Source organism: Theobroma cacao, chromosome 5, assembly GCF_000208745.1.
Source record: "Theobroma cacao cultivar B97-61/B2 chromosome 5, Criollo_cocoa_genome_V2, whole genome shotgun sequence".
Taxonomy (NCBI): Eukaryota; Viridiplantae; Streptophyta; class Magnoliopsida; order Malvales; family Malvaceae; genus Theobroma; species Theobroma cacao.
In genome coordinates, this window is record NC_030854.1 from 31939676 (window position 1) to 31957870 (window position 18195).

Below are 18195 nucleotides of genomic sequence, written 5' to 3' on the forward strand. Positions count from 1 at the left end.
GATTAAATCTAAAATTTAAGATATAAACATTAAGGAATTATCGTACTAATAATTGAAGTTTACTTGAAATTCTTATTTTTAAAAAATATAATATTATAAAAACCTAGATAATTTTAAAACACCTCACTCAACCGAAGATTGGCGGAAAAACCCTTTGCTGGATAAGGTTGGATTGCTTATTTCATAAAATAAAAATCCAAATTCCTCAATCCATTGAGCAAAATATAAATCATTGTTAATCATAGTCGAGAAAACAATGAAAAAAGAATAAATCTCCAATAATTACATTTCAAAATAATAACTTTGAAAATTCTAAAATCAATTGTTTTCAAATTGATAATTAAGTGAAATTGGATATGATGATCAGAACAAGCCAATCATGATAAAAATTAAATGATATTGTTATAATATATGTTTAAAAATTATTAAATAAAGAAAAAATTTAAAGTTGAAAATGTTAAAAATAAAATAAGTAAATAAACCAATTTTACCAATTATCATGACATGAAAATTGAGTTACTGACTAAAAGTTTTTTACACAGAGAATGCTGACAAGCAAAAAAGTATGAAAAAATGATTTTTTTTTATTTTGTTTCTACAGTATTTGGTAAAAAGAGAAGAGAGCAAGTTGTGAGGTTTTGGAGAAGTATGGTTTGAAAATAATTCAATTGCAATTGGTTTTATTATTTTTTTTTTGAAAAATGCAATTGATTTTATTTTAGTTTTATTAAAATTAGTTGTTGACTAATTGTTGTGGGATATTTCACTAAACACAAAATTATTATGAGTAAAATTAAAAAATTTTAAGAAAAATAAAAATATGTTAGAAAATTTTAAAAATTTTTGTAGAGGTGAAATTATAAAATTTTTAAAAAGCAAAGGCAAGTTATAAAAATTTAAAAATTATTGAAAGGGTGAAATTATAAAAATTTTAAAAAATAAAAATAAATTATAAAAATTTAAAAGTTAATGGGGATGCGGGGGCCCCACTAGCCCCCCTCCCCTCCGCCTGCGGTTCATAGGGCCTCCTAAACCATAGATTGAATGCCTTGTTGAATTTTGAAGTAATTGAAGGAGCGGAAGACTTGGAGGGAAAGAACAACAGCTCTTTGAAGAGGAAGGAGAAGAAAGTTAGTTGATGAGTTGAAACGGAGAGTTTTGATGTTACTTAGTTTAAGTCTTTCTAAACGTCATAAGGTGTTGTCGTTTTAGTAATGTTTGCTATGTTGTAAAACCAAAACGTCTTGTTGATGTGTCGTTTTGGTGTTTGAGTTTGTTTAGTTTACTAAACGCTCGTAGGCTTGTCGTTTTTAGTTGTCTTCTTTAAATTTCTGTTGAAGCTTGCCGGTGGTGGTTCACAGAAAACTCTCGGTTTCTGTGATTAGTTGAGGCCTGATCCTATTTTCTCGTTTTTATTAGTTCGATGCTAGATTTACGGAGTTGTTTTTCAAATTTTCAAACATTCGTTGTATAAATACTTTGAGGTGAAATGAATTGGGTTGAATTTTTCCCTCTCAAATTTTCTGCAGAGGTCCCTCTTCTTTCCACGCTCCTCCTTCTTGTTCACTGGTTAATTTTTTCTAATGGGTCACAAAAGGTATAATTTCTGCAACAAATGCAGAAAGTACAAGGATTTTGAAGTTAAACACGTTTGCAATGTAAGTTAATCCAAGTCTTTTTATAATTTTGTTGAACACTTGTTGACCTTAATATATCCTACTTGTTTGCCCTCAGTAGTCTGGGTTGTTCGTCTCCATCTTTTACATTTGGTGTTTTCTTTCTATTCTTGATGCCATGAACCTAGAACAACTTGGAAGATTCGATGTTTTTTCTTAGGGGTGACTAATTTTACCATATTTCAAAATTTCAGTATGTCTTTATTTTCTGTGATTCTCTGATTGATTTCCATTTTTCATTACGGGCATTGCTCATGCTGATCATCTCAAAATAAATAAATAAAGAAGCTGAGCTCACAATTTCTTCTTGTGTGCTGTTGTTTGGTTCCAATAGCTAATATGGGACAAACCGGGGTGTCAACATTAGGGGTACATTTTCAAGGAATTTCTCTTATTCCTGATAATTTATTTTGTTTAACGATGGGATTAATCATAAAACCAGTTTTCTAATGAGCGATTATTGTTGTTTAATAAACTAAGATTAGTTGCAACCATTATGAAAGAAAGAAGGTAGACAATGAGGAGTAGATTGGCCGAAGGATGTTACAAATTTCTAGTGTGAACAATGGTTTAGTTGCAGAATGATTGAAAGTAGACTATTAGAGTTGGTCATGGCAGCAGAGACGTGAACCAGAATTCTACCATGCCTCTTGATTTGATAAATTTTTTCCTTGATTCATGCCAAGAATCGCCCGTGACAGATGTAGGTTAGTCCTTTTTAGGGATGGCAATGGTTAGTTTTGGAATCCAAGTGGTTTTTTTTTTTTTTTAATTTCAGAACAAATTCATATAATTAATTAAATTAATTCATAAAATTATTATTAATAATCAACTTATAATGTCTTTTAATATATATATATATACTTTATATATGGTGTTAATTTACAAAAAATATAATTACTATTATATATATACTAAAATATTTTTAGTATATATATATGTTTTAAATATAAATATATTTACTTTCTATTTTGTGTTATCATTATAAAATTATAACTTATAAAATTATTAATTATACTAATTGCATGTTTCTAGGACCCTAATCTTCTTAGGATTACCTGTTCTCTTTTTTAATTTAATTTTATGTTATTTTTTTTTAAATTGCTTTAAGAGTAATTGTTCATTAAGAAACGAGTAAGTGTCGGCTAAATGCGCTTCTTAGTGGATAATTGTACGAATTTTGAAATCATTGTTTTTTATCAAATTTAATATCTTAAACTGATTTTTTAAAATTGCATTTTTCAGGAGACGACCCCCACTGCTGACATGACCCCCACTGCTGACACCCCTGCTGCTAAGGCAGCTAGGGCAATCAGAATCAAAGATAAACTCGTCAAAGTGGCAGAGAACTTGACGAGTAAAATTGCCGAGCGAGATGCGATAGCCCAAGATCGTGCTAACAAGCACGCAATTGCTCAGGCTCGCCCCACTCCCAGCCCTGACCGGGTCTCTCTCGCAGTCACTCTAGGCCCTGGTCGAGCTGCTCCTGCCCCCGCTACCACCCTCGCTCCTGGTCGAGCCACTCCCACCCTCGCTCCCGACCGAGCCGCTCCCACCCTCGTTCCCGGTCGAGCCACTCGCACCCCAGCTCTCGACCGAGCCGTTCCCACCCTCGCTCCAGGTCGAGCCACTCGCACCCCAGCTCTCGACCGAGCCGCTCCCACCCTCGCTCCCGGTCAAGCCACTCGCACCCCAGCTCCCGACCGAGCCGCTCCCACCCCTGCTCCCGGTCGAGCCACTCGCACCCCAGCTCCCGGTCGAGCCACTCGCACCCCAGCTCCTGACCGAGCCGTTCCCACCCCTGCTCCCGGTCGAGCCACTCGCACCCCAGCTCCTGACGGAGCCGCTTCCACAGCCGCTCCCAACCGAGCCGTTCCCACCCCCGCTCCTGGCCGAGCCGCTCCCACCCCTGCTCTTGGCCGACACCACCCCGCTCCTGGCCCGCGTAGCCTCGTTCTTGGCTCACACCCTAGCCACCCCACTCCCGGCTCACGCCCTGGCCGTGCCCATACCTCTCCCGTTCCAGGCCCTAGGCGCGCCACTCGCATTTACGGCCATGCTGCCTCAGCTCCCAATCGTAGGATTCTGAGACACTGACTAGATGTTCCTATGGCAATACAAAATGTAATTAGGAATTATGGTAATTCTAGCTAATGTGGGTAAGAGGGGAGGCCATGATTGAAGGGTAATCTTTTTACTTTTCATTGAATTTTTTCATGAGAAAGTTTTTAATGAGGTTCTCTTCATGCAGTAGGAATTTTATAATGTGTGAGACTAATTGTGCAATTTGTTATGATACATATTGTAATTGCCTATGATATTGCGTTGTGGAATGAATTTTTTTTTTTTTTAAAAAAAATGAAAGGTCAAAATCCATTAACTAGGAATGAATGGTTTTTGTAAAAAATAAAAACATATATAGTTTTTGTAGGTTAATTTTTTATTTTTTTTTGTAATTGAAGGTTGGAATTTAGAATATTAATTATAATAGAAAAAATCAAAATTTTTTAGATGCATTAATTAAATTAAATTGGAGAGAAAATAGAAAAAAATAAAAATTAAGCTGGCATGAGCTTGTGTCACGAGCTTGAAATTGGCTTGAAACATTTTCCTAGATACACGGACTTGAAACTAGATTGAAACTTTAGCCTAGATCTACGAGGTTAACCTTAGATTTGTGTGGCCTTAACCCTATTAATGAAGGGATAAACAATGAAGACAGGAATTTAGAGAAACAATAGCTATATTATTTTTCCGAGACAAATAAAATACTTAGGACTTATGTTTGGTAGACAACTTCGTGCCCTACAAAGAGACCTTAAGGGCATTATTTATAGTGATATAATCTCTACTAACTTTGGTAAAAGTTTTAATCATACTTGAAGTGCAATTAAAATAAATAACTAATAAAAAGTATAAATAAGAAAAGAGTTCTGTTCCTAATAAAACTCAGCTAACCTAACCCTACCCGCATTACAGGAAAAATCCAACCCAAGAAGGTAGCTCTCACGCGCGCTCCTCATATGAGGGCAGCAATTATGTGCATGGCTCCATGTGTGTGGTTTCCTTGGACGTTACAAAGGGGTGAAGACGAATTGTTGGATGGAATTGTTGCTCTCAAAGGACTCCTCTTAGACTTCGAGAAGAATATATATGTATAATATATATATATATATATATATAGATTGTTTATTTCTGTCCTTTATGTTTCTAATTGTTCAAAAGTCAATGCGTTTATTGGAATTAAATTCTTTTTAACTTTTCTGAAATGTGGAAATAAGTGAGGAGAAAAAGTGAAAGACAAGTCAACAAGAAATTTAAAATAGACTCAATTTTTTTTAATACTGTTAACTTAAAATAGACATAAAATACAAAATTTTATATAAAAAATAATAATATCAAAACATTATATTAAAAAATGTCAAAACAAAAGGAATACAAATCTCCGAACTCTTATTGTTCCCCCATTAGTTCTCCATTCCTAACTTTATGCCATGTGTCCTTTACCCACTAAAGATTTCTTAGTGGCAATTTCATGCCGTACACTCAAGTTAAAAAAAAATGGAAATTATGGCAATCTTGCGCCGGAACTTAAAAAAAGGGTGAGCATAACTACAAGGCAAATTTATTTGTTTGATTAAAATGTTCTTGTGTGCACTTGGGCAGCCCTATAATCGTGAAAAATTCACATCAAGGATTAAAACTAAACTTAATTATTCATCTAGCATGCACATAATGGTTTTGGGGGTTTTTTTTATAAGTAATTTTGATTCCATGAAATTAACAAAAACAATACAGTACAAAGCATAACAAAAATAACGAGTGCAAGTAAGTAAAAGGAAGCCAAACAAGCGGACTCGCCATTAGCAAACCACCCAAGGGGCACCTAAACTCACCCATTCAGCTACTCACCCAAGACACCAGCCCCTGCCCATATCATGTACCTTCAAAAAGTGAACTACAACAGACTTTGCACAAGGAACTAAAATTTCAGTCCTCAGCCCATCTGCTCGTCTCAACGACTCCTCCCAAATTTTTTTTTTTTTAACTGATCAAAGGAAATTGACGATTAGAACAAGCTAAGATATAATGTCGTTCTCTAAAGCAACGATCAAGATCAAGGAGGAAAACAAGAATTATTATTCAATTTCAAAAGACAACGGGAAAGATTTTTAGAGAGAAGGGAGGGCGTTCGGCGCTAGAGAGAGAAACGGAAGAAGGACATTTGGGAAAGAGGAGAGAAATGAAAGCTTATATAGTAGGGCTACAGAGGATAAACGGCGTCGTTTTTCTTAGGTTCCCTTAGCAACTATAATAGCCCCCAACGGCGTCGCTTAAGGAAAAACAAGATCACTTCCTTGGTCATCCAGAACGGTGCGTCTCACGGGAGGGAGGGTTTGAACTCTTGAGGCAGTCTGCGGGCTTTCTGCTGATCCGGTTATCCTTGGGCTAATTTGGGCTCAAGCTTTGGGTAAGTTCCAGACCCTTGATTTATTGGGCTTGTGCTTTGGGTATTGGTGTTGATTGGTTTAATTTCAGAAAATTTTCTTAATACAGTTTTACGAAAGAAATATACATCTAAATGACATAAAAAAATATAGTCCACAATATACATGTCTATAAAGAAAAATAAAAAAAAAGAAAATACTCAAAGAAATAACAAAGAAGATATCAGAAAGTTTAAAAGCAAATATTAAATTGCATAGGCACGTCACGCATGACTATTACATCATTAAATGTTACGACATGCAGATGTTTTATATACATGAGTATAAGCCTTGATGATGGAAGTTTTCGAAAGATCTTGCAAATGCGAGTTTTTTTCGGGAAATTCCTTAGGTGAAGAGATGTCTCTGGGTTTCACCAATACAATGGGAAGGCTCGACGAATATCTTTAATAAGAGTCTTCTGCTCGTAATAGGGGTGCATTCATGAAAATGTTATTTTTTACAAACATGGTGGATTACCCTGAGGATGAGATTTATTTGTTAAATTTGCAAAGGTAAGTTTTTCGGATAATTCTCTAAGTGAGAGAATATCTCCGAATCTCGTCAGTATGATGAGCGGATTTGGAAAATATCCTCAATACAAGGTTGTCATCCGATATTAGTTGTGTTTCATACCACGCATTTCACGAGCGCATCATGTGCACGTCACTTCCTATAAACTCAAATAAAATATTTTAATTTGCTAGTAAAATAGAAGATAAAATAAATAAATGATAATCAAGAGAACATCATCAAATAAACTTGAGAATTAAGGCTTCAAAAGGATAACTTATAATTAAGTGGTACGGTTCATGGAGCGGGCATCGCGGGGGTGTTAATCTTTTTTCGTGTCTAACCATACTCCTGAACTCAATTTTAAAAATCATAGACTAATTTAACGTTCTTCCAACGGACCTAAAATTGATTTAGGATCTCATCAATTATAATCGAGTCAATAGGTGACCAATCACGCGGGTGATCCGGATTCGATCTCCAACAACAATGTGAAAAATTTGTCTATTAAATTTCTACCTACGTAAGTATACATATAGAATAGATAGTTTATAAGCAAGTAGAGTATTGATCCCACAGAAAATTGATATAAAATTTTACTAAGTACTAAAATTAGAATAATTTAATCTTATCCAAACAATCAATATCAAATAACTAAATTAATTAATTAAAAATAATTAACCAAAATTTAAACTAAAAAGAAAAGTCACAATAATAATAACTTGAGTAAAAATCAAATCAAACAAGCCTAGATTACAATTTCCCTCACATTTCATCTAAATCTTAACTCTCTTCCTCAACTTATTCAATGAATTGAACTGCTAATCTAGAATCCTCAATCATTTATAAAGATCTCCTGACTCATCTTATAAAAATATATATTTTAACTAAAACACTATATTCCTATGTGTATTGAAATTAAAACAAACTCATTAAGTTCAGAGACTACATATAGTCTATAGATATATTCATATTCTATACGCAAATTAATTAATATGATCATATGCTATCTTAATTTTAGTTTACTCTAAACTTCATTTCTCAAGTTTGTTTAGGTTCCTAAATCAATTTAATTTGTGATCAGACAACAAAAAGCATTAAGAACAATTTGGAATAAACAATTCAAATCCCATTAAAAATAAGCAATAAAGAGATTAAAAATTTAGATTATATGTGAGTTCAAGTGAGTCCTAGAAAAATAAATTTAGCTCACAATATCTAATAAAAACTTCATCCAAAGAAAATTAGCCATTAATCCAAGTTGAAGAAAATAAGAAAAACACAAAAGTAGTGAAAGAAAACTAATAGTTGAAGCTTTGTGATATTGATTCTCACTCCAATTCTCTTGCTTTCTTGCTTTGTTTTTGGCTCTTTTTCTCTAGAGAAATTGCTTGCTACCTTTAGAAACCTTTGAAAAAAACCCCTTAAATAGCCTCCAAAAGCCCTAACTTCCAAAATCCAATAAGTTTATTATTTTTAAAAAATACAGTGAGTGCTGCGGCTCTCATTTTCCAAAGCCACAACTCTCAAAGCTACTGTCTCAATTTTGTTCTTCTGATGCAGTACTTTCACTTCGACAAACGTTTTGACCACATTTCGATCAGAACTGGCAAAGTGGTAAATATAAAAAATTGTAGCCCTACCTCTTAGTTTTCTAATGGTTTAAAAATCATGTTATTTGGACTTCTGTAGTGGGATATATGCTTGAAAAACTGAAACTTATGCAAATAGAGCACTAGTCCATTATTCACCTTTCTTCACCAATTGAAATTATTTTTTATCGTACTCCTACAAAAACAAAAAAATAAATATAAATAACATAAAACTAACATTACTAACTTAAAATAAACATTTAAACATAAATTAACCTAAACTAATAAAATAACTAAAAAACACCTAAATCCGATCCTAAATCTAGTCTAATATAGACTAATTACGTATTTAATCTCTCATTAAATATATGTATTTGATGCACTCATCAGGTTTATTTGTTTGCATTCAGAGAATAAAATCCCAAAGTTGAGGGGTTGAAATCGATTAGACATGTTTGTAAATTAGAGATCTGTATGACCTTCGCAACTTAAACTTGGCTACTATGAGCAGGGAAATCAATTAGTTATTAAGCATTTCGTTACCAAAGTTATTTATGACCTACTATGAGCAGGGAAATCAATTAGCAAGAATTGTCAATGATAGCAAAGTTATTTTGTTTTTTGAATTTCATATCTCCTCCATGCTATTATTTCTCTATCTTTTTCCTCTTTTACAGTCTTACCTATTACCATGCCTTTAAAAACTTAGTATTATATATGACCTACTCAAATCGATAAGCCAAAATAAAAAAGATAATCTAAATCAAATCGTAAATTTAGGTCTCTATTTAAAAAAAAAAATCAAATCAAATCATATTATAAGGAAAATCAACTTCAATCAAACTAAAATATAATAATTTAGTTTGGTTAATATGGTTTCTTATTCAATTTTAGAATCTTACAACTACACTCATTTTGTTTTTCACAATTTGAGTATTTTAAATATATTAAAATTTAAAAACTCGTAATTTAAGTCATCAACTACAATTGAAAATAAAGTATCAAGAACATGACAATATTTACTGATCTAATCTTGTTTTCTATATCTATCATTTTTCATATTTTTGTCTTCATTTTTTTAAAATCATGTAATATCGTATAACAATTTTATCACTTCACATGATATAAATACACAACTCAAGCTCTCAATCTTGATCTTAGTGAGTGCCTAATCATTAAAACTTGTATGCAAACACTTGCCTCCTTCTAGGTCGGGAACCTCAAACCATAGGTTTGCCAACCTGACTCTTAAGTTGGTATTTCGTTTAAAGTTTGCTTAGCCAATTAACTTAAAACATTTCCTATGCTTATATATTATAAATGGTTTATATAGGTACATTATTGGGATCAAGAAATGAATAGATATAGATAGGAAGTGTCGTGGAAGAATCGGACGGATTTGATGATAATCTTTGTGAACACTTAATCTACCCCAAAAGATTGATTGGGAGTGGCTACAAACAATTTGTGGGAAATATTGGATCATAAAATACGGGCAAATATTACCCGTTGAGAGGTAGGGGAGAAATCTTTTGAAATAAAGGTAAGAGAATTCCCTTTTTACAATGTTCTTGAATGTCTTAACCGTTCAAAGGCGCAGCAATATTTCTCCAATTCTAGTTCAATGTCAGAAACTCATAAAGAGGTCAATTCGGGGGAAAATCACCAAGAGAAGGTTGCAAGTCATGCAGAAGAACTCAACTCTTACGAGTGGACGAGGAAAATAGAGACTTCTTAGGCACTAGAGAATTTACTGAACATGGTTGCAATGAAGGAAGAAGGCAGTCGGGTGCAGAAGGAACAGGAAGCTCACGGATCACCGTTTTGTGGGCTATCGTGCGACAATGTGAGCCTATAGGGGACCACAAGCTGAGCCCAAGTATAGCATTTACAACTAGGTCGGTTGATTATGGATAGGAAGTTGGTGAGATGGGTTTTCATGGATTGAGTGATGTGGGCTTCATCGCATTATTATAAAAATTAATCTTTCAAAAGTCATAAATAATTACTGTCATATAAAAAATAGTATGATTATATGATTAAAATCCTCAATTGAGTTGTAATGGAGATGTTAAAATGCAAATTCAAAGTTATTTAGAGGAATAAAAAATGATTGAGCTTCCCTCAGGTTCCCTTTGACACTTAACACATTAAGTCCAGCCCAGAAGCTTCCACGAGATCAACTTGACACACAGCGCAGAAGATTTCATTTACAGTGTCTTCAAGCTCTAGTTCGAAGATTCGGTGGCTAAACACGCATATCATTCTTTCTTCTAATAGCGATCAACTTGGAAATTGCGAAAGAGACCAAGGAGACAATGTGAACCTATTATAATCGTTTCATTGGGATTTTTAAAACCAATTTATAGGTAAATTTTGTGATGTCATTGACCAGTTGCCAATATTACATGAAAACTAAATACAAAATAATAAAACATACAAAAATAGTTTTAAAAAATTATTAAATACAAAGTCAACATTAAGCTTACATATGGACATGTTGACATTCTTTCGTCAAAATATTTCAAAGACAACATAATCAAATTGGAACCTATGATCTCCTACTCTTTTATTAATTATCATATGAGTAATAAACAATGACTTCTGTTTTAACTGGAGTCAGTTGATTCTACATAAGTTAAATTTGGACAAAAAAATCAGTCACTGATTAATCAAATTTCTGTTTAAGATTGTGAAGAGTAGTTGATAGCTAGTAGAGCAGCTCCAAAAGTTTTATGCTTATTGACCGAAAAATTGTTGAAGTAGTACAAGGGGATTTAGGGACTGCCATTTGAGAGGTTTCGTGTTGACCTGCAACAATTTGTTCCATGGGAGGTGGAAGGAAATTGGGTTGGTTTTGGTTTTTTGAATCTGGGTTTCAAAATTCAATATATAGAAAGTTTTTGGACTTTTTTTAAATTTCGATTTAATGTGCTTTGGGCTTTTTGGTTGGATTAAAAAAATTAAAAGTTGATGAGCCATGGGCCACGGCGGATGTTAGTCCTTTTAAGTGGGTCACTTGGATAAACCCAATTATCCAAGCCACCGGCTACCAGACCTAAACTAACTAATAGTCTACTTTTTAATATTGCAAAATAATAAATAAATAAAATCATTCCAATTCAATATAAAACTAAGTAGTACTAGTACAAAATATGCTTTAATGTGTAAGAGGTATAAGACGTGTAAGAGTGCTGTCTCGTGGACTAAATTGCCTTTGGAAATTTGTACCAGTACTGAAGAGCAATACCCGTAAATTTTTCTTTTTTCATCATTTAATTTTTATTTTCCTTAAAATTTTAATAATTTATTATTAGAATATTAGTATAATTTTTTTATTTTTCATTTTTTTCTCTATTTGCATTTTTCATTTTTTAATTTATATTTTCATTTAATAAGTTAAACATTAATATTTTAAAATATCAATATTTTTATTTTTTAATTTAAAATATTAATTTTATAGGTCTTTATAAACTTTTAAAAGTAAATAAGGACCTTTTGATTTTCATGAGAAACAACAAACAGAGAAATCCTCTGACTTTCAAACGCCTCAATCTCAAAGAGAGTGTGAAGAAACTAGGCATCAATCACTTTGAAACAAACATATCTAAACCCTATCGAACTAATTACAGAAAATGTATTAAATGATAGAAATATCCCTCAAAAGGTTGATGATAAGGGTACATTAGACCTTTTCTTTAATCCTGTTTAGACTTTTTTTTTAGGGTTCTTTTTAAAAATATCCCTCATATATAAGGTGTTTTTGAGAATAATCCTCCTTATAATTTTACTGTTTTTAGTCAAGAAAAATTAATTTTAGACAAAATTACCTTTAATGAAACCAACCCATATGTTTGGGTTCGCGAATCAAATCGACCCATATCTTTTGAGTTTTTCTCGCTAGACCATTCATCTTTAGAGTATTCTTAGTTAGAAAAAAAAACCTTTTAGTATTTTGAGCATTTTGAAATTTTTTTTGATACACGAAAAAAAAAACTTTTAAGCGTTTTGAGCATTTTGGAGTGATTTTGATATACGATGAAAAAACATTTAGCATTTTGAGCATTCCTTACTAGGTAGGCATATTCGTTGATTATGTTGTTAAATGGAAAATAGTGAGTTGTTTAAAGTTGTTGATTTTGTTTAATGAAATTTGACAGTTTTAGTGGTTTTTGAGTCGAATGTTGATAGAGCATGCTTGACTGGTTAGTAGTGCATGCGTGACTGGCTAGAGATTTGGTTTAACGATTTTAGCCATTGCATGACTTAGGTATTGTGTGACTGGTTGATAAAATATTGTGTGACTGATTGATAGGGATTGTGTGACTTAGGCATTGCGTGATTGGTTGATAAGGCATTACGTAACTGGTTGATAGGGCATTACATGACTGGTTTTTAAGTCACGCAATGCCTAAAAGCCAATCTCACAATGTCTAAGTCATGCAATGTTTAAAATCCAATCTTGCAATGTTTAAAAATCAATCTCGCAATGCCTAAAAACTAGTGATGCAATGCCTAATAATTAATTGATTTGTCTGCTCGTAGCCAAGTTTAAGTTACTAAAGTCATACAATGTTCTAATTGACAGATATGTCTAATCAATTTCAACTCCTCAATTTTGAGATTCCATGAATACAAATCAATAAATCTAAGAGCCCAAAACATATACCTTGATGTTATCTGTTCTTTGGGATGGCGAGAGAGAGCTGGATAGCGAGATAGACAGTATCTGGCAAGAGAAAGAAATTGGGATTTAATTTTGAAATTTTCATTTGGACAGTAGGATAGAAAAATCCAAAGCCATTTAATGTCTGAAATTGTTTAAAGGATATTATTGTTAAGTTATGTCAAAAATTAAGTAAAAACAGTTAAAATTATAATAAGGAGCATTTTTGAATTGGGCTTACGAGTAAGGTTATTTCTTACCATTTCTTCTTTTCTTTATTCAAATTTAAATGCTTCTTTTTTATGCTATGATTTAGAGCATCATATTTGAGCACTTTCTCTGAAATTACTTTTCTATTATGAGATCTTAGTTGGCAATTCGAAACACGAATAGGTAAACAGATAAAAAGGAAGGAAGAAAGAAAAACAACTTTAGCAATGGATAAACCTTGGTTGATATCGGACCCGTATCAGTACCATCTTGCTCCAACAATGAAACTGATTTCAAGACTAACAAGAGCTAAATGCCAATGACACTCAGAGAAAAAATGGTCAAATGTTTTGATATAATTATCTCCATGTACAAAAACAGGATCTCGAGATCAGTTATGACTTTGATTAGGAACAGGTGTATTATAATCAATTTCATACATTAATTTTACCATCATTGCATAACTAATTAGTAATTTATGGTTACCAATATAATTGTAATTCTATTATGGAAAGGAGGTTACAATAAATAGGACCTATTGCTATTGTAATTATATTTATAATCCTAATGTGGAAAGGAGTATCAATGATTCCAATACCAACAAGGCAAGGGCAATGCCCATGACAGTTTATTTTCTAATCTTTTCCTTTTTTTTTCTGTCCAATTTAATTTAATTAATCATGTAAAAAAATTTTGAAATTTTTCCTAGTGTAATTAAAATTCTGAAATCCAACTTCCAATAAAAAACAACTCTTGAGTTACAAAGACTATATATATTATGCTTTTCATATGAATGTGTTGACAACATAATCTAGGAACCAAAGGAGTGATTGAGGAGTTCCGATATCAACAAGCAATCTTCATACCTGTGAGTTATCAATTAACCCTAATTTTCTTTTCTTTTCTTTTCGACTAGATAATTTTCCTCTCTTTTCCTCTTGATTTTTATTGTTGAAAAGTTTTGTTTAATTAAACATTAATGAAACTTAACCAGGATCCGTTGTTCTCTGATAGAAAACTTCAATTAGAATCCCGTATTTCCAACAATGTGTTTTTTTATATATTAGCAAATTTAATTATCAATAATTATATGTTCTGCCTCTTAATTCTAACTGTTATATAGTTACCAACAAACCTATTTCATGAAAATTGATTTTTTTTTTGTTATTGTTCGACATTGTTGGATAGCTTTTATAATAGGTGTAATTATCTATATCATAAGAAAAAAAGAATCAGACAATCTTGATTTACTTGTGCACTGTTAGTTAGCAATAATCGATATATATACCATAAATTTTGTGTTTTCAAATCGGATTTTAATTTCAAACTCTTGCTGATCCTAGTTGGTTTAGTGACAATTAATTAATTACTACGCATGCAACTTATGGCACAACATCTAAATTACTTAATTAGTTTGTAGCCTGAAGTTTTAATTCAATTGTTTGGAAATCCCCCAGCAAGCATCTATGGAAAACCAAGATTTGACACCACCCGACGAAGAAAAGGTTGAGGATATGTGGAGCAGTCTTCCACCAGATCTTTTAAGTTTGATACCGTCAAATCTCTATGCTGGAGACAATGCGATGTTTCGTGCTGTTTGCAAAACATGGCGATCAATCACAATGGCTCCTCCACTTCCACTTCCTTCCCCATTCGATCATGCTGATTCTCCATTTCCGTGGTTATTCCATATCCCCAAAAGCAATAATGGTAGAGGAAAATTTTTCCACCCCATATCTAATTACACTTGCGAGATAGACCTTCCAGCACAACTAGTAGGTGCTGTAATCCACTTTTCAAAGTATGGGTGGTTGCTAATGGCCCGGCATAGGGTACATCCGTTTCTCTTCAATCCTTTAACAAAAGAGATTATTGAACTTCCTGAGCTACCCTTAGACGGGATTGAATATGTACGATTAATGTTCTTTACTTCTGCACCATCCCCAGATTGTTTGGTCGTCGTAATGAATTGTAGGCCTCAAGGCCACGTTTGGATCCTTAAACTAGGAGAGGGTGAATGGGAGTTTCATTATATCGTTAGAGAAAACTTTGATTGGACTGCATGCAATCCGATTTTACACAAAGGATTATACTATAGTTTGGACTGCGACGGAAACTTGGGAGTATTTGCTTTGGAAGACATAGATAACAGTTGGGTTACCTACGAAATGAAATTTCCATGGAGCCATTTCAATTCAATTGTTCAAGCATTTCTAGTGGAAAATGAAGGAGAATTGTTAGCCATTTTCATTAAAAAGAATGGCCAAAAGATTCATGTTTTCAAGTTGCACCCGACAAGGAACATCTGGGAACCAGTACCAAGTTTAGGAGACAACATGTTGTTCGTGAGTCCAGGTGCGTCCTTCTCCAAAAAGGCCCTCGTGAGAGGCACCAGGAACAAAATTTATGGTCCAAACTTTTGGGACAAAAATGGCCTCTTTTGCTTCTACTCACTCACAACTGCCAAATATCATTCTTTCTTTGATAATCTTTCTAGTAAAGATTCCTATAATACGAAATTCCTTCAAAATTGCTCATGGTTTATTTCAATGTAAGAATCCAATTTGGTTTTATTTCTGTCTAATAATAGCTAGATATGTTTGTTTCGAATCTTTCAAGGTTTTAAAAACATTTATTTTGTGCATTATAATCATTTACTTAAATCCTTAATATATGACCATCACAGATAATCAAGGTGTTCTCAATTGTTAAGACTACAAACTTTTGCTTAGCGTTATAAGAATTTTGAAAAGAATTTATTACATGTCATTTTTCTTCTTTGCTGAGTATGGTCAGGATAAGAGCTTATATGGCACCACAATTCAGAGCATCTAACTTTGATGCCATTGTATAAAAATTATGTATGCTGCAAACATCGATGAATCTAGCACTCCTAAAACTTTAGGGTTCTTGTGTTTAAATTATGTCACCTCAAAGATCTAAAGAATCACATGCATGACTAGACTTTGATTTTGATCCTATGGTTCCATATGTTATAGACAGAACTTACCTAGGGTCACTCAATTTTTTTTGTTTTAAAAGAACATACCTGGTGTCACCTTATACAGGTAAAATAAAAAGAATAAAAATTAAACAAAATGTTAGGAAGAAAGATAGACAAGAATGTTGTGTTAGTCTATAACATACTTACAAGAAAATCCCAAAGAAACTTCCTCCTCTAGCCACGTGGAGGGCACAGGAAAAAAAGAGAAAAAGGAAAGAAAAAGAGAGGTAAAAAGAGAAAGAAAAAAACAGGTAGAAAGAGGTTCGAATGCAACGCAAGTGCCATAGTCTAGTTATTCCTTGATAACAATAGTATTGGCAACAGTCCCAACGAGAAGAGGTCCCGCAAATGGCAGTATCCATGTGGCAAATATTAAGAATCGAAACAGCCATCCAGGTGATGCAAACCAAAGGAAGAAAATTATCTGCAAACAGATTAAAAAAAAAACACAATTTATGGATAAGAAATCTTTGAATAACGCATCTGGATCCTAGCACTTCGGAAAGAAATTCATAGACTCATTTTAACCTTGAAAAGATTAAATTTCTAGGCATAACAAATTGAAGAATGAGAGTAATAAACATCCAACCGTAACCAATTAATAATAAGTTAATAATGCTGAAAATCAGTCACCAGTATTGGATGTGTTGTACGTATACCACCTACTAGACAATTGGTTCTATCTGTTACTCCTTCACAGGAGGTCCTTCATCTAATTTGCTCTGTCTTTATGCTTTCGATTTCCCTCCCCCTCTCTCAAACTCCCTCAGCAATGCATATTTCTCCTCTCTATTTCAACCCCTTTACTATTTTGCAACACCATCTCACCCCAATTACCAGCGATAAATGAAAAAAGCAACACCGCAACATGTCTCTCCACATATTGTGCCAAAAAGGTATTTTTATGATCAAAACTAAATTTCTTATATTAAAGTTTCTACATGATAGCATTACCATAGGCTTCCAGACGTATTTGTGGTTGGTTAGACTACAATTCTACGAAAAATTCTTTTTTCCTTTTAATAAGAGTTAAAACCCTAACAATAAACAAGCTAATTAACAAATGTATTGGGATGAAAATGTCAAAGTGTTTCAGGACACACGCCATGCAAACTTTCTTTACCTTTTTGGTCTCGGTCTTCCTAGCCACACTCACCCAATAGAAAAAATATTTATTTGAATTTTTTAAAATAATTCATGAATTTTTTAAAATATTATGTCAAATGTTTATTATATTCTTAAATGATAAGTTACTAAAAAATCAACGTGTTTGAAAAAGAAAAAGAAAACAGATCACCAGTAGCTATAGGTGAGATAAAGTTGTCAAGAGGGAAGAAATTAAGTTAGTCTTTTATATTTATACTTGAAAGATTTTGCAATGTTTCAGCATATCATATAGTGATACGATGGTAAAGATCAAAATTCTTTCACTTGTGGTAGAATGGAAGTTATTATCTTTTTGAGACGGTCAAGCTTAACACAGCAAATACCATCAATAAAGCAGTGATTTGGCATTCATTGGGCGCACACAAATGGCGGAGCAAGATTTCATGTTTGTAGGGCGAACAAAAGGTGGGTCAGTTGTGTGATTTTAGGGTAATAAGGTTTGAGAAATAATTCTGTTGCAAAGAGTTTTGCTTTAGTTCCTAATGACTTGTTTGGTTAGTCATTCCCTTTATTTCTCGAAAAATTTTCTCTCTCCGTTTGGTTCGATGTTCGAGCCAAAAATAGCCATTATTTGGAATGAATATGCCTTAAAATCTTGTAAAATTTTAGAATGGCTATGTTCGCTATTCCATAACCACGGAAATAGAGTCCAAAATATTTTGGAACTAAATATCCTTACATTAAAAATTTACAAACATAGATATATAAATACTCTTAATTAAAATAAAACATTTAAATTTTTAATTATAAATTATAAGAAATTAATATTTTAAATTTTAAATTTAAAGTTATTAATATTTTAATGTTTTGAACATAATAATGTTTAAATTGCAAATAAAATATTAATATTTTTAAAAAATGTTAATTTTTAAAATTTTAA

At 32.8% G+C, this 18195-nt stretch overlaps 1 protein-coding gene across 1 annotated transcript; it reads left to right on the top strand.

Annotated features, from left to right (window-relative positions):
* LOC18599500 (translation initiation factor IF-2) lies at nt 2401-3773 on the top strand. Its single transcript, XM_018121024.1, has 2 exons — nt 2401-2409; nt 2922-3773. Exons 1-2 carry the CDS (start codon nt 2401-2403, stop codon nt 3771-3773), a joined length of 861 nt encoding a protein of 286 aa, XP_017976513.1.